At 38.5% G+C, this 27,315-nt stretch overlaps 1 protein-coding gene across 1 annotated transcript in view; it reads left to right on the forward strand.

The window, feature by feature from the left end:
* COG6 (component of oligomeric golgi complex 6) overlaps positions 1 to 22,577 on the forward strand; it is an 82,161-nt gene extending 59,584 nt beyond the window's left edge. Inside the window, exons 14-19 of the mRNA XM_075199039.1 lie at positions 6,128 to 6,259; positions 7,935 to 8,102; positions 9,490 to 9,597; positions 10,553 to 10,606; positions 11,186 to 11,265; positions 22,371 to 22,577. Coding sequence (XP_075055140.1) covers positions 6,128 to 6,259; positions 7,935 to 8,102; positions 9,490 to 9,597; positions 10,553 to 10,606; positions 11,186 to 11,265; positions 22,371 to 22,518 — 690 coding nt within the window. The 3' untranslated portion in view covers positions 22,519 to 22,577. The remainder of the gene's footprint in view (positions 1 to 6,127; positions 6,260 to 7,934; positions 8,103 to 9,489; positions 9,598 to 10,552; positions 10,607 to 11,185; positions 11,266 to 22,370) is intronic.
* Positions 22,578 to 27,315: the final 4,738 nt, after the last annotated feature.

Genomic DNA, 27,315 nt, shown 5'->3' on the forward strand with positions numbered 1-27,315 from the left:
AGAGCTTTGTAGGTGAGGGAGAGGATTTAAAGAGGATTCTATAGCAGAGGGAGGCAGTGTAGAGCTTAATAGAGAGGGGAGGCAGATGTAGACCAGCGACTTAGGAAGATTAGACGGACAACAGCATTGATTATGGACTGAGCAAGTCGGGAGTGGGGGAGGCTAGTAAGGAGAAGGTTGCAATAATCCCGGTAGGGATCAGGGAATGGATGAGAACTTTGTTGGCATCAGTGGAGAGTAAGGGTCTGTTACAGGACTTTATTGTGGAGATGGACATGGCAGGATTGGGTAAAGGACTGGGAGTGAAGGAGTTGGGGATGAAGGAGAGGGAGGAATAAAGTATGACAACCAGGCATTAAACTTGGGGAGAAGAGGAGATGTTTGTATTATGAATAGTGATGAAGAGGATCGGAGGGGAGGTATGCACACCCCTTAGATCTCCTTGTCTGTTGTTGTGTGAGAACATAGTTGTCTCCTCTCCATGTTTAATTGTTTTCTTCTTCTCTGTACTGTGGTGCTTAGTTAAAGTTACTGAAGTGTGCTCTGGCAGGTGCAGGATATGTAGGTGCAAGTGGAGGAGTTAAAATTTGAATTCAAATATTTAAAGTGCTCTCTCTTCTGGCTGCACTCTATACCCCAATGTTCCGTTGTCCCCCATTGGACTAAGAGAAATGTAATAGACTCCAGTTTTACCTATTCATAACTTAAGGGAGCTTGTAAATGATCCACACCAACCAAAAAATGTAAAGTAAATAAAATAAACATAAATGTGGAGAGGTAAAGGAAAAGAAAGGCATGAAAAAGAGGTGGTTAAAAAGGAATGTTTGGGTATGAAAAAGACGTGTAGAAAATAGGAGGACTAGGAATCTGAAGAATATATACATTTGCCAAATGATGGGGATAAGAAGCAGATACATGGTGGCCAAGTACTTGCACATTTAAAGGATAGCTATGAGCATTTAATTTACCATCATCATTTGGTTCAATTTTTAACCTCTGTAAAACGTGATATAGGACTTTTCCAAGCTCTGATCTTGTAACTGCAACTATAAGAATTGTAGGTTTGCTTTCAAATATGTTCCCTTCCTCTTGTCATTTTGTTTATTTAGTAAAACCTCCCATAGGTTCTTTCAGATGCTAAGATTAAATATCATGTAATTGGAGAAATTCTGGATTAGAGTCTGATATGATCTACAGACTAGGAGAAGTACTTTAGATATGGAGTACATAGTTTAATTGTAAATAACTACGAAAGATAGCCTTGGTACAAGGCATGTGATTGTACTTAGAACTAGTTACTATCAGAATAGGACTCTGTATATGTTTATTCTAGAGCCTAAAAAATTAAATGCAAGTGACCTAAATATTATTGCTGTGGATCCAGCAATTCAGCGGGTCTCCCGATGCGTCTAAGGAGGAAATCCTCTCTAATGCTCAAATGGACTTTGCTGGTTGTCAAAGCCATTCCCCCGGGCAAGTGAGAAGTCCTTGAAGGATGGGCTTTAACACCATTGAACAAGACCTACAGGACCTAGGATCATCTTCTCTGACCATTAAACCCATCGGGAACTTCATATTTTATTTAGTTTGCCTGGTTCCACCCAAGCTTAATTAAATTAGCCAAATCCACCAAGTAAAGTTTTGTATTTAATTTTCATACTGTGAGGGACATCAACAATGTTTTATCTTTTAATAACTAAATATACTTGTAGGTACTTTAATATCTCTCTGCAAAGGCTCTTAAATCTACTTTAAAGATTTTGAAACAACTGCAAAATTCAATCACGTTTTGCTGCTGCTGTCTAGGAAATTATTACCGCCTTGTTCTAGAGAAAGAACCCGTTCTAGGCTTTAGATCTGTAGCATAGGTCCAGTCCCAACAGGTCCGTCCTCCAAGTGTTGCACAGTATACATAGGATTTTCCACTATCAAGAAATATTTAGTATGCTGTGAGTCTTCAGGCCTGCAGAAGGCAGTTATTTTATATTATACTGATCGATATATCCATTTTTATTCCCTCTTTATGCAAAGGAATCATTCATTTCTGTGTGATATCTGATGATGTTAATAGAGCTTTGGTGGACGTTTACTAATGAGTATGTGTAATGATGTACTGTAGTTGGTCACTACGTGGTGTGAGGTTACTTGTGTGGAGCCTTGTTATCTCTGTTATTTTAAAATTTAAGTTATGTATTCCAGTGGCTTTTTTACAAAGAACCGTAAATTGCAGTTTATCTCTATCACAAGTGTGCTGAGTTATTTAGTTGATTATTTAAATATAATAGTTGTAAGGTAGAACAATGGAACAGATGTGTGTAATTTGGTCTGGAAGATGTATCCTCATTACACCGACAAATTATCCCACCTAGGTACACAAGGTAGTAAATTATCCGTATTCATTTCCACAATTATCATGTAGCGTTTTAAAAATGATGAGCTGCGGTTGTAGGATTTTCTGATAAAATCTTATTTATTTACGTTATTCAAAGCTGTTTCATAGTTTACAGACACCAGGGGGTAAATGTATCAAAGTCCGTTTTTTTCATCCGGCGGGAGATCGGCGTCTTTGCAGCTAAAATTTAAAGGGACGATGACTAGTAAAGGAAAGTTTGCCTTTACAAGCCATCGCCCCTTTAAATTTTAGCCGCAAAGACGCTGATCTCCCGCGAGATGAAAAAAACGGACTTTGATACATTTACCCCCAGATTGTTGCTTGAGTTCGCCAGTTTAAGGGAAAAATCCTGCATTGAGAAGCCACCAAGAGTATTTTTGTGAATTGGGTATGGGCACACCAACCAACATTCCTTAATGACATACCTTGCCCCAAATTAATCACACCCCTGATTTGCACAGACTGTTTCCTATCCATGCAGATGTTCCGTATCAGCAAGGTCACATCTGCTTTTCCATATTAAATCTGGATAGCCCAATGAAAAATTGGGCTGTTGAATGGTGTTTAGGGGGCAGTGAACGATCACCTAGCAGAATATAGTTTTAGGATGGTGGAGGACAATGGGATCCGCTCAAGACAATCGAAAAAAGCCCATAGACCGGCGGTTCCCAAACTGTGCGCCGGGGCTCCCAGGGGTGCCGCGGCGCTGTCTCGGGGGTGCCGCGGGCCAGCCATAAAAAAATCAAACAAACACTTACCAATCCGCGCGGCACCGGGACCCAGCATCCTCCTCTTTCACGCAGCTGTCATATCGGTGACAGCTGCTGTGTGAGAGAGGAGGATGCTGGGTCCTGGCGCCGCGCGAATTGGTAAGCATTTCTGTTTTGATTTTTTTATGGCTGGCGCGCGGCAGAGGGGGCAAAGTGAGAGAGGGACAGAGAAGAGTGACAGCGTGACAGGAGGGGGACAGAGGAGAGTGACAGGAGGGGACAGAGGAGAGTGAGAGGAGAGTGACAGGAGGGGACAGAGGAGAGGGACAGCGTGACAGGAGGGGGACAGAGGAGAGTGACAGGAGAGGGACAGCGTGACAGGAGGGGGACAGAGGAGAGTGACAGGAGGGGACAGAGGAGAGTGAGAGGAGAGTGACAGGAGGGGACAGAGGAGAGGGACAGCGTGACAGGAGGGGGACAGAGGAGAGTGACAGGAGAGGGACAGCGTGACAGGAGGGGGACAGAGGAGAGTGACAGGAGGGGACAGAGGAGAGTGACAGTGTGACAGGAGGGGGACAGAGGAGCTGGGACAGCGTGAGAGAGGGCAGAGAAGGGGGACAGAGGGCAGAGGAGCTGGGACAGCGTGACAGAGGGCAGAGGAGGGGGGACAGAGGGCAGAGGAGCTGGGACAGCGTGACAGGGCAGAGGAAGGGGACAGCGTGGCAGATGAGCTGGGACAGCATGACAGAGGGCAGAGGAGGGGGGCAGTGGAGGGGGACAGCGTGACAGGGCAGAGGAGGGGGGACAGCGTGACAGAGGGCAGAGGAGGGGGGACAGAGGGGGCAGCGTGAGAGAGGGCAGAGTGTCTGCATCCAGAGGGGGCATTTTTGCATACAACTAAATAAGCATTTCTGTCCTGACCTGAATACTTACATACAATTTTTTGACCCAACTACTTCTAAAACAGGGCTGCTAGATAATTATTTTGGAGGGGTGCCTTAACAAAAATTATGGAGACTCTAAGGGTGCCGCAAACTGAAAAAGTTTGGGAACCACTGCCATAGACTATTTGTAAAAGAAAAATCCAAATAGTGGCCCTTGTAGGGAGAGGGCAGTGGGGGCCGTTTAGGAACTTCATAAAGTTAAGCATCATCAATATTTGCATATTTAATTCCCATATTAAATATATATTTTACAAATACTGTGATTATTATACTGTGAAAAGTTATAACATTCACTTACATTGTAAGCACTCCACATTTATCCATGTCTTTACGTAGGTGTGTATATATTCACGTTCATTCATATAGCGCCACACAGCACTTTATCAGGGTAATGATCTATATATATATATATATATATATATATATGATATATAGATATATAGATATATTGTGCTTTAATAAACATTTACTGTAAGCTACATGGAGCAAGGAGCTCTTCCTTCCAAGTAGTGTCATAGAGAGTGAGTAATAAGAGTATGTGATGTAGCATGCTAAGATGGTGTTACGGTCTTGTCTTGGTTGGAAGTAGTTTACCGCAGGACTGGACCAACCCCAAGAGCCAGATGGCCAATGCTAAAAATGTACTGTAACTTTTGAAAGTGATATCTCTTTATATCCGTGGATGTGTGTCTTCCCTGGCTCCTTACTAGAGTTGACTGGGTGATTTTTTAATACTTTAGCATTTTGTCCATCCTCACATTATAGTAATCCAAATGCAAAAGTACAAAAGCTTGAATAAGCATTTTGGAGCTATGGTGCCTAAGAGCTAATGGCCCCGTTTAAGGGTTCATCAGCTGCCGGGCCGAATGTAGCTGCCACCCGTGCCGCTCTGGTCCGGTCTGTGATGGGCAAGGAGCTTAGTGCACTCCCTGCTGTGTAATCACTGGCGTATGTACCAACTGGCGCTCCAAAATTTCATTTTCTTCTGATGTTCCCTTTTTCTCTAAGCAGTAAGAAGTAAGTAAAGTGCAGATAGGGGAGAGGTGTAAGGATGTTCCTACCTACAAACCTTGGGGGCTCCTTTAGAATTTTACTATAGGATCTCCAATGCTCTAGTTAATTCTTGCAGGGGATATAAAACCGATTGTGTTTATCTATGTTATGGAGGAGAAACCAACATGATGATGATTCAGTTTTGGATAGTTTGTAAACATTAAAAGCAGAAGCTATTAGGATTTGCAGACGTCTTGCATGTATAAGAGGATGAATGGCAGTATTATTAATGTACACTACTATGTACTTGGAAATCCTGCATTCAGTTGTGACGAGCATTGTATATAAACACGAGGGTGAAACAGAGGTGAGTGCATCTGGCAGACGAGCAGCTTATGCTATAGATATAAGTGGTCCTACAAGTTCACTCAAAGGTAAAGTGTATGAACCTGAGCTTACACCTACACTCATTTATTTACACTACTACCAAACTTGCAGCTTAGGAAAATAAAGAAAACATAAATAAAATAACTTGTCTGTACAGAAAAACAAATAGGGCTGATTGATACATATGATTTAATAGATTATAATGCTGCTTTTTGTTTTGTATATTTTCCTTGGATGAAAAACATTTATTGAAAATGGTTCAATAGCAACTGTAATAATTAGTAAAGTAGTAATTGATCAGATGTTTGATTTTAGTTTTTAATTTGCTCAAAAACAACAGTGATTTCTTGTTGTGGGTTCCTGCACTTTACCAGTTTTCATAAATGCTACCCAATACCAATGTCTTGTCAAACAGCGCAGTGGGTACAATGAGCTGGTTCTGAGCACTTGCACTATTGAGCAGCCAAAATAAAAACCATTTATTGCAGTGAAGGTTGGTTCTGTTTTAGATCTTCTTTAAAGCTGGGGAAAATGATTGTTTATTTTGTGATGCAAGTATTTCTTTATATAGCATGTTTCCTTTTTCATTGAACCTAAGAATCTGTCATATGAGAAAAATGTTTACAGAGTATTAATAAGGGATCATGTGTCTGTGTAACCAGTGATTTTATATATGTATGTATATATATATATATATCTAGGTGGAACTGCCTCCTGCAGATCTTGGTCCAAGTTCTGCCCTAAATCAGACCCTCACACTTCTACGTGAAGTCCTTGTTTCTCATGATTCTTCTGTGGTTCCGCTCGATGCCCGACAAGCTGACTTTGTGCAGGTAACTCTATCATGTGCAATGTGCATTGTAAAGTAGATCTATGTTACTGCTGCCATATCTGTTCACATAGGAATCCAGTTTTTTTTACATATACTGCGCTTTTCATGCACTTACTGTTTTACATTAAGGTTATTATCTGCATCTAGATCTGTGGTATAGATTTTTTTTTTTAAATGTGTTGTTTTTATGACTGTAAGTCTTTAGGATTTGTTTTGAAAAGTACACTTGTATCAGTAAGCTGGTTCTTGTGTATGACATACCTGCCATAGTTAGAAACATATTTTATTTATCAAAAGGTATTAATGCCGTGTTCAGCGCTGTTTTCTTATGTTTTTCTAATTTTCTTTTTTGGGACTTGGCATTGTTACTTTCCCTACAGCTGCGATCACTTACATACCTGTTAATTAGTAGTTGCTCAGCCCCATTTTTCCAGTTTTTGTTATTACCAGCTTATATAGAAAACAGGGTTTAAATGTATTCGCCTGTGGTGTTGCAAAATCGCAGATTTTCTGTGATTTTTTTTTTTTTTTTTTGTTCATTTTTGTTTTTTCGGTGGCTGAATTTAAGATGGAAATTTAAACACAAAACCTGGCCTGTTATATATATTTTGCAACCCTACATGCCGGATTTTGCCTTTAATTGAATTGCTATTGAAAATCAGCCAGCAAAATTGCTGAAAGTTGGGTATTTTGCATTCACCCCATTGTCTTCATTGCAACACATCATCTAAGTTTTAAATGATTGGGATGAATTGTAAAGTGCACTGATCGCACCTCATTTACTAATCACACTGCATCCGTGTCTCAAAGGGATTCCAGGGCACTTCCAGGTGCGCCCCCTTAATAGTATAGTATAGGATGTTACCCGATCTCTGTCGGCTTAGAACTGGCTGAGCTCCCTTCTGCAAGGTGGGGAATGTGCCCTCTTCACCAGTAAAGTAACCGTTGTTTTTTTTCCTTTTTTCGTCCTGTCTTTTGCACTGGTCTGCAAAACTATGCACCAGAGCGTCAAGTCTGTACTTGGCAAGATACAACCTCGCTCCGCCCAACTCCTCCTGTTGGCCAGTGCAAACTTCTGTTACTCGGCTAATGCCACCATCCTGCTTTTCAAGCCAATGTCAATCTAAGCACACGAGCGCAAATCGGAGCGTGTGACGTCCCCCAAGAGCATTTTGTCCTTTGTAAATGATGTTCAGACGGAGAGCATGCCTAACAGTATGGGCTCTTTAGCTGCGATACAAAAATCCTTTAATATGGTCAAAAAAAGAGAATGTTGAAATCGGGAAATAAAGGAGAATCAAAGTTGAATTTCTCTGCAAAATAATATAAAAAAAATCTGGGGAGTTATACCAGAAATATCAACTATTTGTAGCTTTTTAGAAAGGCCGATTACCGTACTCGCCTTATTAGACTGACAACCTGTATTTTTGTTGTACATTTTCCATTAAGATTGGTTACTAAGCATTTGTGGTGGGATTACATGATTGCTGCATGGGTTTAACAATTGATGCATTAAATGTGTTTTCTGTGTATTTATTTACAAAGACTTTGTTCCCATGATGTTGCCTAAGATTGAAATGAAATATACAATGTGCTCCAGTATAATTGCAGATTATTTGCTCTTTCCATAAAGGTAACAAGATGTTCTGTTCTCCGTTTCCTGATTTCCCTCCTAGGTACTGTCTTGTGTCCTGGATCCCTTGTTACAGATGTGTACGGTATCTGCCAGTAATCTAGGGACAGCTGACATGGCCACGTACATGGTCAATTGCCTGTATGTGATGAAGACAACGCTGGCTCTCTTTGAGTTCACCGACAAACGTCTGGAGATGCTGCAATTCCAGGCAAGTTCTTGTGAACGTCCCAGATATTGATTGTAATGTAACTGTGGGTCTTTGTACGTCTTCTCTCCCATCACTATAAATTTTCTGGAAGTACCCTGCCTCTCCCAAAGATAAGTATTATTCGGTTCAACATAAGCCTAATATATGTATACTAAAGCAAAGTGTGATGAGCAGGATCTACTTCGGTCACGGACAATAAGTTGTCAGTGGACATCTCCCTCGTTTTAACACCACCGTCTCCCGGTCATATCACTTTCTCCTCCTACTACCTCCTAATACCACGGGGTGTCTCTAATCATTCATCTCCCCTTATGTTTCCCACTCCATGAATCCTTCCTGCTATCTCCATCCCTACTCTCCCAACAATACGCCCTCTTCCTGCTCTGACTGTCCTCCAACACAATGCAATCCTTCAACTCTACCCACATAAACCCAGTGTAAGTATGCTGCTATTAGTCCATTCTCTGCAGAGATTCCCCCAACGTCTCTTATTACTATTGTCCATCCAGGAAGTTCTAACCATGTGTCATGTCACTAAGCTGCTGTGAAGTGAATGGAATAATCTTGCACTTTGCTTACACAGCTGATCAGGTGTGGTAGTGATGATACACAGCGTTTGTACTATTCAGATTAATGCAGCTTCTGAGCAGAATAATTACGTATATTTCTTATTGTGAATGTAGCGCCTCTGTTACATAGAACTCACATGTACAGGGATTAGCTGCAGGAGCAGCACAGAGAAAACTCATTTTTGTTTGGTCCTATTGATTGGACTGACCATACCTCCCTCCTGTTTCTGTCAGTCCTGTGCTACAGGCTTTCAGTAGCCTGTATTTAGTGAAAGAGAGGATATGCTCTTTCTGCGGGTTAAAAACAAACAAAAATTACCTGTTGGGGTATATTTGTGGGGTTTTACTGATTGCATGAAAATAACAAAGGACAGATGCACTTTTATTCTATATATGCTCCTTTTCCTCTATATAATTCCAAAAAAAAGATATTTAATCATCCCAATATGCTAATAAAAGAGGATCATATGTGTTCTTACTACAAAGAAACCCCCACCAAATATAAAATTCACAAGAATACACTGTGATAAAAATATTATTTTCTTTATGTCCTTAAGCCCATGAACGTGAAATCTGCTGTGGCCATCTTAACATCGTCACAGACCTCTTGTTTTTCTCAACGATTAAGCCTTTCACTACCAAAGAACTGTAACTTCTCGACATTCTTTATAAGAACAGCGAGAAATTGTTTAATTCTCAGGAACACACTGTCTTTTTCATTTTGTTTTGGCTTGTATTGTAATAAATACAGAGATTATAGACAGATCTTTCAATATGTATTATGGTTAGCGTATTTATTTTTCACCCTTTTTTTGCAGATTGAAGCTCATCTGGATACACTGATCAATGAACAAGCCTCCTATGTGTTGACTAGAGCTGGGTTAAGCCAAATATACAGCTGTGTGCAACAACACAAGCCAGAGCAGGTGAGGCATAGGAATTATTACATCTTCCAGTCCCAATCACATTACATGTAAAGAGTGTAAACATTTGTGACAATATTCGCTAATATTTATTAGTGTATGAAGATAAATTGAGATAGGCATTGGATCCTTCGCAATAACTACAAATCTCTGCGTATCTCTCTTGTACGTTGAATAAAGTTTTATGGTTTGTATTAAGTTACTTTAAGCTGGTCCAATCACGTTACTGTAATCTCTTCAAAGGGCTCGCTCTGCAGTAGTGTACAGTGCTAGGCTCTTACTAGGACACCTGCTGAGTCTCTCTAAACTATATAAAAGGGAATGTCCTTCAACCACTTTATTACCATTTCTTAAGTACTGTCAAATATTTTCTGATTTCAGTCAGTTTTATGTTGTGTTTTGGAAATTATATAATGTATGCCATGTTGTGACTGCTCTACTACAATGCCTAATGGTGGAAAGCCATATTATGCCTTCTCTGGCTGCGGGCAGAAGAGTTACTGACCCATAACAGAATGCCCAGGAATTAGCAGAAGTTATTCCCGCAATACCAATTTCCTGCTGTTTCCAAAATGCTAAGAAGATAGAAACCTTGAGGTTGAAGAGACATCACTTGTAAAGGAGCATTGTAATGAAGCATAATTCATTTGGCAGATATCATTTTGATTGGAAAAACAAGAGTAGAATTTTTCCAATACTTTTTTCGCAAGTTATTAGCATGTACGTACTCAAACATGTTCCGTAGTAATATTTCTACCAAGATATCTTCATTAAAGCCTATGACTTATATATTTTATTTCTGCAAGTATTGCTGATGTCTTTATTTAAGAGAAGAAAATGTGGTTCACTCTGCAAAATGACTTAACCTGCTTTGATTTAATGGCCAATAATTGAACAATACAGTGAAAGATAACTGTTAAAGTGGCTATTTCTAAAACTTGTTGTGTTTTGGTTGCAGGGACCACTGTCAAACCTACCCAGTATGGACTCTGTATCGCTGAAGGCTGCAATGGTACAAATATTGTTGTTTAGCTTTTTGAGGTGGAAGCCAAGATCTATTCTTTCATTACTGAGATAGATTAACAGACTTGCAGCCCATAAACCTAGGACACCCCTCACCACTAGCTTATCGCATTTTAGCTATTGACGTCTTGCAATGGAGGTTGACTGAATGGCTAATTACACTCTCGGTCAATTCAATCTGTGTTTTAACATCATAAATTAAGGCAAGATATTAATCTATACATTCATTTATATAGCACCACCAATTCTGCACGCTGTACAGAGAATATTTCCATTTCACTTCCTTCCAATAGAGCATACTAAATTGCCGAACAAACACACACAGACACAGACTATGGTTAATTTTGTCAGCAGCCAATTAACCTAACAGTATGTTTTTGGAGTGTGGGAGGAAACCCACACAAGCATAGGGAGAACATTCAGTGCTGTAAGGCAGAAGTGCTAACCATTTAGCATAACCGCTGCGCATAGAGATATATATGTTTATTCATGGTGTGTTAAAGTCTTCCCATCTGGCAGGGTTACTTTTAAGTGAATTACTCACTCACCTTTTACGTCCTGTGATTAGGTGCAGTTTGATCGTTACCTGGCAGCTCCTGACAACCTGCAGATGCCTCAGCTGAATTTCTTCCTAAGCGCCACAGTGAAGTAAGTGACATTTAAATATCATATCCAGCATTATCCAACACTACAATGAAATATTCTTTAATACTGAATTCTCCCCCCGTGGATTGGAATTTTAAAATACTTAATTTAATTGATATACAGCAAGAGCTTATATCTACATTTGTGGACAAACTCCTAGGTTTTTGATAGATGACTAGATAGGTTAGTGAACTTTGTGGAGAGATGCAGGGCACACGGATATCTTAGCATGTGACAGAGCAGGGATGGAGGAAAGTAGGACACATCCAGTCTTTTCTATATCTCTGTTTCTATACCTGCTTTAGAGAGACAAACATACATGATCATTGCTTCCCCTCTACATGTTCACATGACAAAACGGAGGGTAGAGGGCCTTGCCTAACGCCCGCACGTACATAGCCTAATGTATTGTTTAGGTTACCTGCTGGCAAAATATGCCATCATTTTACAGTCCTAATGAAGAGAATGGTAAGGAGAAGAGTGATCAGTCACTTTTAGCTTTGTGTGACACTGTTCGGTAATTTGTATATTCCGTTTCATTCTTCTGTGCTAAGACATGGTGCTTTTTTTTTAGATGAATTGGGGTCTGTATTCATTTGTAAGTGATTGTACCATTGTAAATTCTGACAATTTTCAGTCTTCATAGCACAGCTGAAATATGAATGTGTTCTCTTCACCTGTTTGATCGCACTGTAGCATTGTTGTTTGTATACAGAATGTAGAAGAGTATTCCAAGCACAGCTTCATGTCATCCATAACTCTTACTTGTTGCTCCCCAGGAAGTTGGTTGACAGAGTTAATTATAACTCTTCTCGCTCTCTCTCATCTTATTACCAGTGGATCTCAGGACACCTGAGTGACATATTTTATTACGCTTTTATTCTTAGATCAGTTATTAAGATTATGTAACAGCCAAAATCTAAGTTTCACTAGAAATTTATATTGCTAAATTGATCTGACACTGTACTTCGTGGATGCCTGACGTCTGGGGCTATTTAAATAGGTATGTGTGTTGGATTAGCTTTTTCGTTTTTGTTTTGTTGGATTTGTACTGGAAAACCTGAAAACCTTCAATAAAATTATGTTTTAAAAATACTAAATTAGCCCTATTTAATATTAGTAGGTCAGAATCCTTGTTGGGGTGTGATCGCATCAGCACTTGGTGGCTTTCATTAAGAGTTCAGTGTGGCTCACTACGTCCAACAGTTGCTGAGGGGTTAATGTTCCCTCAACGTAATAGAATGTTACTGTATTAGTAAGACTTTTTTTTACAGAGGTTAGTACTCTTACGTACTAACCAACTCTGTCTGTGGTTGTAACCTTTGAAACTCTTGTTCATCACAGTGTTACATGCTGCTTAATGGATTGAGCACCTCAACATGGCTTAATGCGCATCGCCAGTTGATCTAGTGGGAAATAGACGTATATGGTTAAAAGCATTGTTCAGAGGATAAGTGCTCATGTGTAATAGCATTGTAGGAGAGATGAGTGCTCAGAATTAGAACTGGGTAATTTCATTCTTCCTCATTATTACAGAAACAGTTCTTTAGTTCGTGTCAGTGGCAGAATCTGAAGTGGTATATGACTGAAAAGTAGAATGTTGTTTTTTTCTCCTAAAATAATCTTGAACAGGACTGTAAAGCTGGTGGTCTGTAGGATGTGACCCTCCAAAGCTCTTTTATAGCCCCAAGTTTCCCTAACTACATATATAGATGTCTTGGGCAAGCAAGTAGATGGTTATATCGATACTCTAAAGGATTAGAGTAATTGACAAAGACAAGTGTATATGTATATATGTGTACGTGTGTGTGTATATATGTGTGTGTGTGTGTGTGTGTGTGTGTGTGTGTGTATATATATATATATATATATATATATATGTGTGTATATATATATATATATATATATATATGTATGTGTATATATATATTAGATTTATTTATTTTTATTTACTAATGGACATGTTACACTTTCTTTACCTACAAAGTTCTGACTTTATAAGCAAGCAAAACATTTAGAGTATAATAAACCTATATATACGTGTCGGACACAAAGGATTAAATCTGGCTAATCTGCTGTTTACTAGTTAAACAGCATATACCAAACCAGAAACCCTGATGAGGACTGTGCTATACACAATGAATCTTCAATCTGTTGCATGCAACCACAAGTTAAATTACAAGTAATCAGCCTGGTGAAACTGTGATGGACAGCCTATGGGTGTGCTGTCTCCTACAACTGTCAGAAGTGGTCACAGGGTGCTTCCAGCAGTCTCTAGGACCAGCAATACATATACGGGATGTCTGTTACATTCTTTCCAAGTGGATTGCATGTGATTTTGGATCTAGTGTCAACATCACTGATTTAGCCACAACCCTAACTTCACTCTACGAATGTTGGGAGAATCAATCCAGCAATAAGTTGGTATTCTGAAGGTGTGTATGATTCTACAGTACATATACTCATTTGGTCTGACTTTGAGAACATTTGATTTCATTTTTCATTTCTGATATGAAAATGTTTAAACTCAATGACAAAACATTTTCCACTATACAGTTAGGTTGGTTGAAATAAGTTTGTCTTATGCAGATTAATTAAACCACTTAAAAAGGTTTTATTCCAGAAAATGATAGTTAGAACCTGAATGGTTACTATGGGCCTCCACTTTTCCTTTTTAGAAAGTTTGTTAAATCTGCTACTTGGAGTATAATTTAAGACAGTCAATGACAACCCCCCCTGGGCAGATTAACAATAACGAATGCTGGTTAATCCTTAAATTTATTTCATTCCCTTGTCATTGAAAGACAATGTCTACATGGGACTGGTGTGTTTTGTTTAAAAATTAATTTTAGTACTTTTGGTCAGGGCCAGACACATTATAACTAGGGATTACAGGTTTTTGGGTTGTTTTTTTTTACTGAAGAAGCCTGAGAACAAAACCCACTGTAATTATAACCCAAGTCATCACTGTGATGTAGGATTGTTCTTGTACATGTCCCAGGGCTTGTGCTTTGTTTCTAATGCCACCATGTCAGGAGCTCTCGTATGCTACTACATCAAGGCCCTAAATGCCTCCAAGCCAACTGCAAGCTCCCGTCACCTTGGTCTGAGGCCTGCTCATAAGCTGTTGATGAATGGTGTGTAGGCTTCTACTCTCCTCCCCTTGTGCACTGACACTTCCTCCCTTATGTACTCTGGCTCCGCCCGCTCTTCCTGAGGTTCCATTGGGATACTGTTCTTTAACATCTTTCCCTATCTCCTCTGACACCCGTCTCCTTGCACCCTGTCCCATGGGAATCTCTCTGTCTGGGATAATGACACCCTCCACTTGCAATGTTTAAAATAAAGCAAGATAAATGCCAAATTCTAAGTAGTTTGTCATTGGTATATTTAATTTCATTACTACTGAAAAACACATTTATTTATTTACTTTAGTTTTTATGTAAACAAAAAAAACAGCAGTAATAAACTCTGAATTCCCCCACCCAAAAAAACACAACAACTAAAACCGGACTCCCAATTTGATAACCGTAAATATTTGCTCTGTTCTTAGACAAATTATTATTTTATTTTTTTTATTACAGTGTGGGTGCGTTTTGTGTCAAACACCAACAGGCTTACAGCGTGTTAGTTCATCTTTCACATGCTGGAAGGTTACTTTCATATAATGGGTATACATGGAAATGCATTGCATTTACTGTAAGCTTTAACACAAGACCGAAAATACAGAGTGAGTTATTGTATCACATAATACATTAGAAAGGACCATTCATGTACTCATCATGCTAGTGCCAAAGATCAGGACACATTAATTATGAACTCTGTACACTACTGTACTTGTAAAGAGTATCTGATATTTAATGGCTGTCTTCTCCTTTTCAGTTAATGAGATGGCATTTTACAAAAACTAAAGATCAGTATCGTGTCACTAATGAACTCATCTCTACTTGAAATTACTCTTTCTTTACTTGTACATCTAAATCCTTGTGCATCTGGACAGACTGGTTACTAAATGCCTTCCATGATCTGTCAAGATGAGAGAGTAAAAAAACAGAATTTTCTCTTGAAAGTATAGAATGAATTAAAAGCAAAATTTGTTCATTTAAAAGGTGTAAAAATCCTTCTAATTTTATGCCGACCACACAAGGGCCAGTCCTGATGTTCTGCCTGATCTCTGAATGGCCATTTGAAAACACACGTGGGCAGTCAAACTAGACTGAACTGACCATCTGGCGAACCAGCCAAGTCTTCCAAACTGGAAGAGATTCAACCATTTGGCTTCTTAGGCTAATAGACCAGGGGGTAAATGTATCATACTCCGGTTTCTTCTAGTCGCCGGAAATCGGCGAGTTGACAGCTAAAATTTAAAGCGGTGCTGCCTTGTAAAGGCAAGTTTCCCTTTACAAGGCAGCGCCGCTTTAAATTTTAGCTGTCAACTCGCCGATTTCCGGCGACTAGAAGAAACCGGAGTATGATACATTTACCCCCAGATCACTTAATATCTGACATTACTTTTATTTCCAGGCCACGTGCGCTGTGATATTGGGCCAGTTCCCTGAAATAAACTGCAGTATCTTGGTGTCTGTGGCTAACATTCCTTTCTTATTTTCCCTAAGTTTTATTCCTACATGAATGCAGTTATATTTTCATTGTGGTACAAATTATCTATGTTGCACTTGAATTTTTCATATTTGTTTATTTGTTGATAGTTAAAAATTGTATTTGTATAGTTGCTGCATCTTTTATGAGCTAAATTGGCGTATATATCCCGCACACTGCAAGATTTACATTAGTCACTGGTTACTTTGCAATGCCTTGTGAATTATTAAGCGGTGAGCCTGGAAAGTAATGAATAGACAAAGTAGTCTCCTATGCTCCGCATATGAGCAGGAAATTCCATGCACATCTCTTAATGTTAAGGGTTCAGACGAATATAATTTTGTGGTATTTAAATGTGAAGGGTGTACAGTGGGATCACACAGGACGACAAAGAAAACCAACCTTCAGCATATATTTATAGTTCTGAGAGGGTGAAATAACATAAGCTTTAAATAGCACATAACACGTGTACAATGCATGACAATATAGCATGTATTTGTTTGGTTTTGTTTTTGTAGTATTTTTTCAGTTACAAATTCCGTTGTAAAATTACAATTTTGAATGTAAATATGAAAACATGTCAGCAAGTCATGTATATACAAATTTTCACAATATATTCAATATAATACAGTAAGTTGGGTTGGAAGCCAAGAGAAGGTGGTGGATTTTTTGGGGTAGGGGTGCATGGAAAAACTGAAGAGGAGGAGCCGGATCCTTCCAGTGTAACACTGTAACAAATGTAAGGAAGTAAGATTTGGAATAAGTAAATTAGTGCTTGTTGGTCAAGGAGAGAGTTGAATTTTAACAACAAGAATCCCTCAATCAGAGTATGAACTTCCTGGCAAATATTTTTTTTTTGCCCACAACAGTGTCAGGTAAAAACTGAGGAGAAGGTAAATATTGTATTAAGTCTTCTAGGAGCTAGATACCATCTGGTATAAATCCTTCTCTAATTTTGGGAAAATTTTGATAATCAGATCTTCAATTTCAATTATTTGCCCTGCTAGATTGAGTAGAACCCAATATTGGATTAAATACCATAGAGATAACCCCAGCACTAGATGTCTATATCGAAGGCCAGCTGGCGATGGTAGTGTAGGAAAATCAAGGCTACAAGTCTGCTTAAACTAGGAGCATAATAAATATTAAGTTATGTCTGGGATGCCACTGCCCCATTCTCAGTAGATCTAATGAAGTATTGTCTGAAACATATACAGGATCCGAGGAAGAACGTTCACTTTGATGGAAGTAAGCCACCCAACCTGGGACGATAGTATGTGGACTCCGTCCATGCATATTTTTTTTAACACCAGCAAATTTTCCTTGTATCTGTCATTATATAAAGGTTCTGTTACCAGTACAGAGGTACGAGAAGCGATATAGTACAACCCTGTTTAGTACCATTACTTATATATAACAAGTTTGGCCTGAGGGTTAGAGTAAAGGGCCCTGATGCCGACAAGAAAACCACCTCTGAATCTCTCCAATTTCGCAAACATAAAAGACCATAGGATCTGATGAGAAGCTTTCTCTGCATATAAAGAAAAATGTAAAGATGGGATTTTGGCTTTGTTAATTCCATTAATTAAATTGATTATTTCCCTAGTTATTGTCCTTGGCTTGTGTACCATGGACCAATCCAAATTGATCATTGTGAATTATTGAGTAGAGGACCTGATTAAGTTGAGCGGCAAGGATTTTTTTTTAAACTAACTTGTTGTTTTTTTAAAGAAATGGTGTTGGTAACTTGCACATGATGAAGGTGCTTACTGGGCTTGTGTTTGAGTGAATGATCTTCACCTCCAAGACTTGGGAGGAAAGAGATCGTCCCTTGAGAACTTCATTAAAGAGATTAGGTCCCTGTGGGGCTAGAATATGCTATGTTTTATAAGACGTCACTGAGAATCTGTCTGGTCGCAGGACCTTCTCTGCTTTATGACACTTAGTGACCTCTGTGATTTCCTCCATGGTTTCCTAGTTCTATGAATGGTGCCAACCAGAAAGAAATGAATTGTGTAATGAGTGGTTTCTGAGAAGGCATAATGGGGTTTAAGAACCATTGGTAAGTGGAAAGAGAGGGGTTTTGTGATCTATCTAATTTACTGTGAAGTGTGTTATTAAAATCTCCTGCAATTATTGTTTCACTTTCTATATTATGAGAGCCTTTGGTCAAAGTACAACATATAAGGGAGTTTGGTAATGGTAGAGCCATAGATATTGAATGTTAGTGAGGGTATCTGGACGTATAAGTAATTTGTCAGAAATGACCTGGTCTGGCACACGGTGGAGATGGCTTGCAATGATAATAGCTACCCCTTGTTCATCTGAAATCACACATGTGGTAGAGTGTAGGGGGTCTTCTGGATCGTAACTCAATATATTTTATGAAACAAGTTTCCAAAACAAAATTTCCACCTCCATCAGCTTTACAGAGAAGAAAGGATTCAATCATTCGTGGAGATTTATAAGACCCTTAACATTAAAGGAAATTGCTTTGATGGTCATTAATGAGTAAAAAAATATTGTTGGAAAATAAATGAAAAAGTAGTTAATTATGGCTGTGAGTGAATTTAGGTATGGGAAGAGCAACGCCTGGGAGGAGACTGGAGGAGAAACAAAGGACATGAGGAAGAGGTAACTTGAATGGCTAATCATTGCAAGGAAAAATTTGAGGAAAGCCTAAATGTTGCTTAACAGTCGTCTTACTGATGTGTGGGAGAGGGGCCAATCCCAGGTGGACATAGTATGCCTCTTCATGGCACCTTCAATCTAAGTACAGCCACATATTGTGGGAAAAAATAAGAAAAGTAACAAAGACCTATAACAAAAAAAAAAAGAAACCAATAGTTATCTTCAAGCCAAGCAAAAACCCTCAAGAAAATCTGTAACAATAGGGATTCCCACCCCCTAAATGATAGAAAGTCAGAGTACAGGCACAGCTTAGATAGAATCTGTACTAAATATGTGTATGAAAATATAAATGAACGGAGCAACCAGTGATTCACAGTCATGGTCAAAAGTTTTGAGAATTACACATATATTATTTTCCACCAAGTCTGCAGCCTCAGTTTTTATGATGGCAATTTGCATATACTCCGTCATGAAGAGTGTGAACAGTGATCAGATGAATTGCAATTAATTTCAAAGTCCCTCTTTGCCATGACAATGAACTTTATCCCCAAAACAACATTTCCACTGCATTTCAGCCCTGCCACAAAAGGACCAGCTGACATCAGGTAAGTGATTCTCTTGTTAACACAGGTGAGAGTGTTCACGAGGACAAGGCTGAAGATCACTCTGTCATGCTGATTGAGTTAGAATAACAGACTGGAAGCTTTTAAAAGGAGGTTGGTGCTTGAAATCATTGTTCTTCCTCTGTTAACCATGGTTTTCTGCAAGGATACACGTGCAGTCATCATTGCTTTGCACAAAAATTGCTTCACAGACAAGGATATTGCTGCTAGTAAGATTGCATCCAAATAAACCATTTTTCGGATCATCAAGAACTTCAAGGAGAGAGGTTCAGTAGTTGTGAAGAAGGCTTCAGGGTGACCAAGAACGTTCAGCAAGCGCTAGGGCCGTCCCCTAAAGTTGCTTCAGCTGCGGGATCGGGGCACCACCAGTGCAGTGCTTGTTCAGGAATGGCAGCAGGCAAGTGTGAGTTCATCTGTACGCACAGTGAGGCGAAGACTTTTGGAGGATGGCCTGGTGTCAAGAGGGTCAGCAAAGAAGCTACTTCTCTCCAGGAAAAACATCAGGGACAGACTGATATTCTGCAAAAGGTACAGGGATTGGACTGCTGAGGACTGGGGTAAAGTCATTTTCTCTGATGAATCCCCTTTCCGATTGTTTGGGAAAAACACTTGTCCGGAAAAAGAAAGGTGAGCGCTACTATCAGTCCTGTGTTATGCCAACAGTAAAGCATCCTGAGATCATTCATGTGTGGGGTTGCTTTTCAGCCAAGAGAGTGGGCTCACTCACAATTTTGCCTAATAAAACAGCCATGAATAAAGCATGGTACCAAAGCATCCTCCAAGAGCAACTTCTCCCAACCATCCAAGAACAGTTTGGTGACGAACAATGCCTTTTCCAGCATGATGGAGCACCTTGTCATAAGGCAAAAATGATGACTAAGTGGCTCGGGGATCAAAACATAAAAATTTTGGGTCTCTGTCCAGGAAACTCCCCATACCTTAATCCCATTGAGAACTTGTGGTCAATCCTCAAGAGGCGGGTGGACACCCCATAACTCCCCCCCCCCCCCCCCCCCCCACACACAAAACCTGACAAACTCCACGCATTGATTAGGCAAGAATGGGAGGCCACCAGTCAGTATGTGGCCCAGAAGTTGACTGACAGCATGCAAGGGCGGATTGCAGAGGTCTTAAAAAAGAAGGGTCAACACTGCAAATATTGACTCTTTGCATAAACTTAGTGTAATTGTCAATAAAAGCCTTTGACACTTATGAAATGCTTGTAAGTTTACTTCAGTATACCATAGCAACATCTGATAAAAAGGTCTGAAATCACTGAAGCAGCAAACTTTGTGGAAACCAATACTTGTGTCATTCTCAAATCTTTTGGCCATGACTGTATATATTCTGATACATTCCAAACCTAAGTCCCGGATGTTTACGTAATAATTACTATAAACCAGGGTTTCCCAAACCCAGTCCTCAGGGCTCCCCAACAGTGCAGGTTTTCCGGATCACATGTGGATCTGTTACAATGTGTCAGTCAGTAATGAATACACCTGTGCTCCAGCAAGGAGATATGGAAAACCAGCACTGTTGGGGAGCCCTGAGGACTGGGTTTGGGAAACCCTGCTATAAACTAAGGGACCTTTATGGATTTTCACAGTAAAATGTAACCCGAGACCACCCTGCGACCAGACTAAATCTCACATTTTGCGTTGCATCATTCGAAGTGTGTGTGTGTGTGTGTGTGTGTGCACGCGCGCATTTAATGTGTGTGTGTATGTATATATATATATATATATATATATATATATATATATATATATATATATATATATATATATATATATATAATATATTTGACGAGTATTTCTTTCTTTTATTTTCTGTTCTACTATTTAGCAAATATAAGGTGGTATTCAATTACCTTTCCCGTTAAAGTGCGCAGTATTGTTGGTAATACGGTACCGCGATAAAGCAGATTTTCCTTTGCAACCCTATGGGGTGCGCATGAAAATCCAGGTTATTGCGGTACGGTGGATTGTCTTCGCGGCTCATTCCGTCGCGTTACCGAGGACTGGAAACCTAATTGAATAACCGCCATATACTTTTACCATCTTCCTGTAGTTTCACATAATTAAAAAAACAAACAAACAAACAATCACCCTAAAACGTGTAGTCTGTTAGTTCTCATAGATATAGAAATAACAAATATGTGTAATTTAGGGAACAATTGGCATAGTTATAAGGCTCAAGATATAAAGTGTAATACTTCAGTTGTAAATCTTCCCCCACCTTCTGGTGTAACAGTGCACACATATTCTTTATTTGGGAAAAATATGGAGTATGGCTGGGATTAGGAAGACAAATACTGGGGGCTTGTGTGAAGAGTATTGGGGCAACCTTCATTCTGTACGCCAGTGACACATTTTTATGAGTGGGGGCTAAAGACTCAGAAGTGTGTAGGCGTCAGACTCAGGGCACGTAATGGGTTTGGTGTTGGAGAAGAAATTAACTTGGTGTGTGTATATATATATATATATATATATATATATATATATATATATATATATATATATATATATATATATATATATATATATATATATAATGTGTGTTCACGCGCGCATGTATATATATAATATAATTATTATTATTATACACAGAGAGGGAGACGATTCTTTGGATCTGTTGGTTTATAGGAATTTTTAGTATACAGTATTTTTTATCATGGTTTCTGTGATGTTCTTTCATTTAAACTGAAGGTCATTATCCTGTAATCTGCCATTGTTGTTGTCCAAGAGCATACATTCTTTTGTGAGTCTTTACATTTACATTCTATAAATTTCTTGGCATGAATCTGCCTTCAAACACCATCTAAAAGTAAATACTTCGGCGTAGCCTAGCAAGCTCTTATTTGTTTGTGAATGCGGCATTATTTACTGAAGGCATACATTTAACTTTTTACAATTTATTTCATATGAAAAGATGAATTGATTATTCCGTTATACTACGGTTCTCCTCTCCTTTAACCTGCAGATGGCGCTGTGGCTATAGACAATTTAAATGCTTTCCCCAGGCAACAATATACTAAGAAAGGAGCATCATTTGAAATATATATACATATAAGACAAGGCATTTCTCCTTTGCTGATTGCTTCATTCTATTTAAATATTTGACTGAAAGATTAATGCAAATAATATGTACAGAAATTATAGCTAGCCACAAAACCTGCAAGTTTAGATATTAAGACACAAACAATAGCAAGAGCTGTAGAAACTGAGTTAACTTGTTCTTTTCTCTTTCCTTCAGAGAACAGATAATTAAGCAGTCCACGGAGCTTGTCTGCAGAGCTTACAGTGAGCTGTACGAGGCTGTCATGAATCCTGACAATGGTTACAAGGAGCCCACAAGCATTCTGCATAGATCTCCTCAGCAAGTCCAGACACTCCTCTCATAAATTTCTGCCCCTGTCATTTTATGTACAATATATGATTTAAATAAACAATATTGACAATGCTTATGTAGTGTATGTTTGTTTAGCAGGTGTGCTTCTTGTTTTTATTTATTATTGTTTGTATTGTTAGAGGCTATTACATTGTAGTGCTTTGTGGGTGTCTGTAAGAAATGTGCCCTCTGTAATACAGTCAAGCTCAGTTCCTGTATGTTACAAATCGTCACACACAGGTTTGTATACGTTATCAGAGGACTGCATTTGCTATGAGATTGGTGGTATAAGTGACTAGTACAGGTTTGAATATGGTGGTTGTTGTAGTTTTATCCTTGCAGTTTCAAGACATTTTGCCGTTAGAGAGGAGACAGACTAGACAAAACAGACGATGCAGATCTAGGACATGGACAATCCAACAGGGCTAACGGTTAGCAGAAGTAGAGATTTATAACATGGAATGTACTTGAAGGAGTGAATAGATCCTTATTTCATATATGTAGATATCTTCACACATTCACCAGCACATGGAAATTCACTATTTATTCTACTCCGTCCTGAGTCTTTTCGCAGTCTTTTCTCATTTACCACTAATTCAGAATGTTGGATCTGTGCAAAAGCAACAAGGGACAAACTCGCCAATAATCATGTTAGATTTGTCTTTAAATATGTGGTATAAAATACTGTTTAATAGTCACATCAACAAATGCTTCAGACTACTTTTTACCATTGAGTATGTAGTGCTAACATTCTAACAATCAGTCTATTTAACACTACTCACAAGCGTTGGAGGTAAATCTGGAGGAAACTTGAGACACTTTAAGATCACTTTTGTTATTTTTCCATGTAACAGATCTAGAAATATCCATTTATGATATGGAGTTAGATCAAAATTGTGTTACTTTAGTCCCTTTTTACTTTGCTTTTAGCAAATTTGGCATCAAGCTGTAGAGAATGTTCTGGTCAACTCAAGTTTGGATAAATTGAAACCAGGCCTGATAGACAGCTGTGCATTATACATATGTATATACAGGTGAATCCAACACGTCACTTTTTGGTAGTAGTTCTAGGATTGATAATGGGAAGTGAATACAGCACCTGATTGGATGGTTCCTGCAGCCATAATATTAGGTGCTGGTGCTACACTCACTGAATGCCAACCTTCTTTTAGCTACTTGATTTGCCTGGACACCATCAGCCATGGGAGGGTGCATTCTGGGCCTTGCATCAAGCATTTAGCAAAATTTCCATCAATAATATACTTTTAATTATATTTGAAACATACAACAGGAAGTTTAGTCAAACAATTTGTCGTTAATATAATGATTGGTACAGTATGACACCATAGGGACTATTTCTAAGTAGCTTGGCAATCTATATTTTGGATCCTGACCATTAGGAGCATTGCTGTAGAATAACTACTAAGTTCCTTATTAGTATCGGAGGAAAAAAGGTTTGTGGACCCTTCTCAAAAACAACAACAAAACTCTGTTATCATTAGATGAGAAGAATATTTGTTGTTTGTGAGACAGATTAAAAAAATAAACATTGTATATGCTCCTCTTATTGACATTGAAAGACCTGTCATACTGAGGTTTTGCATGTTATTAAATCCCCAATCCAAATAGGTTTTTGACTTTGCTAAAAAAAATTGTGTTTAGCAATACCCATTTAGGCAAATAGTGTACAAATAAATAAAACAAACCTTGTATATGCTCCTTTTATTGACGTTGAAAGACCTGTTATACCGAGATTTTGCAAATTATTGAATACCCAATTCAAATAGGTTTTTGACGGCGCTAATTTTTTTTGTGTTTAGCAATACCTATTCAGGCAAATAGTGTACAAGTAAATAAAATTCAACGTCATTGTTACTCTTCTCAGGTCCATCCATCCAACAAACTACACTCCAAAGGGTAAGGTCACATAGAAGCAGGTATCTTCCTGTCTCTGGTGCATTGTCTACTTCAAATGGTCAAGAGTTCACCATAAGAAAGCAAACTGAACGAGAGTGATGTACATGCGTACCAAAAATGTGCTCTACCCAAAAAACACTGCCAGTTTTTCCATAGAGAATCTGTATAATGCAGAAGGCTTTTGGTTGCATCCTCTGTGGACAGAGGACACAAAAAGTTAAAATTCTATGTTTGGAGAAAAACAAATATTACCTTCCAACAAAATCGCCTCATACCAACCAAGAACAATCAAGTCTGCAACATACAGCAAATGTTGCATATGTGTTATAAAGCATAGCAAAATGAGGTTTATGCAGTCTAACAATGCTCTTATACTTAGGAGACTGCTAGAGATACACCTAATCCATATTTTAGGATTCCGCTTAACGAAAAATACTTTTACAAAAGATCAGTTTGAATACTGAGCCAAATCTTATTCTGTTTTTTAAAATTAGATAGTGGAGACTGTTACAATGTGATAACTTCTGCAGGCACTAAAATTAGAGAACTCTTCAGTTCATATTTGAGAATGGGTAATAGATTGAAATAGTTTGTTAAAGAGGAATTGACTAAAATACCTCCATGCCAAGGTGTTTCCACCATTTACTAAATGTAAAGTTTTAGTGTTCGGTGAAATTTGTGGCTTTGTATAGCTGTGGGGTTTTATTTATCCAGGTCTGTAGAGGTGTATAGGGAGACTGATATACATATCTAATATACTATTCTACAGTACCAAATATAGCAAGTGATGTGTTTTATGTCTGTGAAAACAGGAGGTAATTAATTCTAGAATCAACTATTGAATTAAGCAACTGTTAATCTTTAGCAAATCCCTCAGCTTGACAATGATGCTATTCAGCTGCCTTCATAGACATGGTAATGTGTCATTTTCCTGAGGCCCTATTTTTAGAATATAATATTAATAGAATCCACAGAAATTATCCTAGAGAACCTATGTGCCAAACATAGATTTGTATGTGATCTATGACAATGCCCTCTGTTCTATTCTCAATACTACAGTCATCGGTGTATTCCATGCATGCTATTGACATTACACGAGATATGTTAAGGTGTTTATTTTAACTAGACATACAGCTTACACGTGAAAAGGTGATCATTTGGGGTTTCCTGTTTCTATCATTTTACACGGATGGCATTGCTATATTTATCTCGATGGACCGGAATTTGCTCACTTCAGCCAGGTATACCCCACTGCTAAGTATCCCTGGAAATTGCCATAAATATTCTAGCAACTAAAGGTTTTCATCCCCTCTCAATCTGTTTCTATCCTATCTATTTGTGCACGGGACATTTCAGCTGACATTGTATCAAGTGTGTTTGTGAAAATTGTAGTCTAAGCTTTCAAGTCCCCTTGTTTCCTGATTCCGTACAATACAACTTGGTAGGCAGCTGCAAGTACTCTTTTCTTACATTGTAGACTCAAAATTGTGCACGCTACAAACCAGCTTCTCTGTAGCACAAAATATTAAGTGAAAATGTTGCTTTACAGCCCTAAGCCAGTAAAAAAAATAGACATTAATAAGACTCCTTTATGAAGCTGCTAAATTACCTTATATGATTCCTTTTTGGTGTCCAAACTGCAATAAATGGCTTATAGGAACATCTATTTGGCGTGGATGAAAAGCGCCATATGTCTGCATATTGGTTAGTACGTAAGTTTTAATGTTTGCAAATCACATACTAATTGAGGCATATTAAAAATGACCAGACATATCTTTTGAAAGGATGTTGTGCTTATTTTTAAAGCAATTTATGTATGACTTTTGTAGCTGAATAAACATGGCAATCCTATGTAAGACAGAGGGGTTGCTCATAATGTAATGCTTATTAATGGTAATGTTCTACCATTTTTATTTATCAAACAAGCCACAGGGTGGCACTATTCTGTTGCTTATGCATCATACTTTATCTTTAATGGATTACTGAATATAGAAGATCTTTTTGTATTAATTCATGCAAAAATATCAATTAAGGCTCCTTGTGAACATATTCTTTAAATGAACATTTATGGAAATAAATCTAAACATTTTTAGATCTCTTACTTTTTAAAATAAATTCAGAAACTGATCAGATCATTTAAACAGCATATGTTTATGGGGGCAGCATTTGTTCTGTGCACCTTTTGGCTTATTATCATGTGATGTGGCAATTGTTTTAAGTATTTAAAATCCAAGGCAGAACTGGTGACCTACAGTATATAAACCGTTTTGTGAAACACAGCTGTTTTTACAGGAAAGCATATTTTGTGTGCCAGGATGGCAATCTTTAAGGGTGCAAAATTTAGTATTTTGTTTTGGGAGGAGTTATGCACCCACATGCCAAGTGAGATTTTATTTTGCAGTAAGAATATATTTAAATGAGCTTCAATGGGTGGAGAATGTTGTTTTTGGGCAGGGGTGGGATGTTCACAGTTTCTCCTTGTGAAAACACCATTCAAACACTTAGGGCTAGATTTACTAAGCTGCGGGTTTGAAAAAGTGGGGATGTTGCCTATAGCAACCAATCAGATTCTAGCTTTCATTTATTTAGTACCTTCTACAAAATGACAGCTAGAATCTGATTGGTTGCTATAGGCAACATCCCCACTTTTTCAAACCCGCAGCTTAGCAAATCTAGCCCTTAGGGGACTATTCAGATCAGCGCAATGTGTCTCTGGAACATCTGCGGAGACACCCCGTGCCGATTGTCTGGCTGGAATGTTCGCTCATTACTTTGGCATTTGAATCTCCCCCTAAAAACACTAAAGTGTTTCATTCAAATAAAGATGGTCACAGTGTCCCATCACTCTCATTATTAATGTAAGTTAAATAAATTGAACTAAACGGTAAAGTAT

The sequence above is a fragment of the Mixophyes fleayi genome, chromosome 2 (assembly GCF_038048845.1).
Source record: "Mixophyes fleayi isolate aMixFle1 chromosome 2, aMixFle1.hap1, whole genome shotgun sequence".
NCBI lineage: Eukaryota > Metazoa > Chordata > Amphibia > Anura > Limnodynastidae > Mixophyes > Mixophyes fleayi.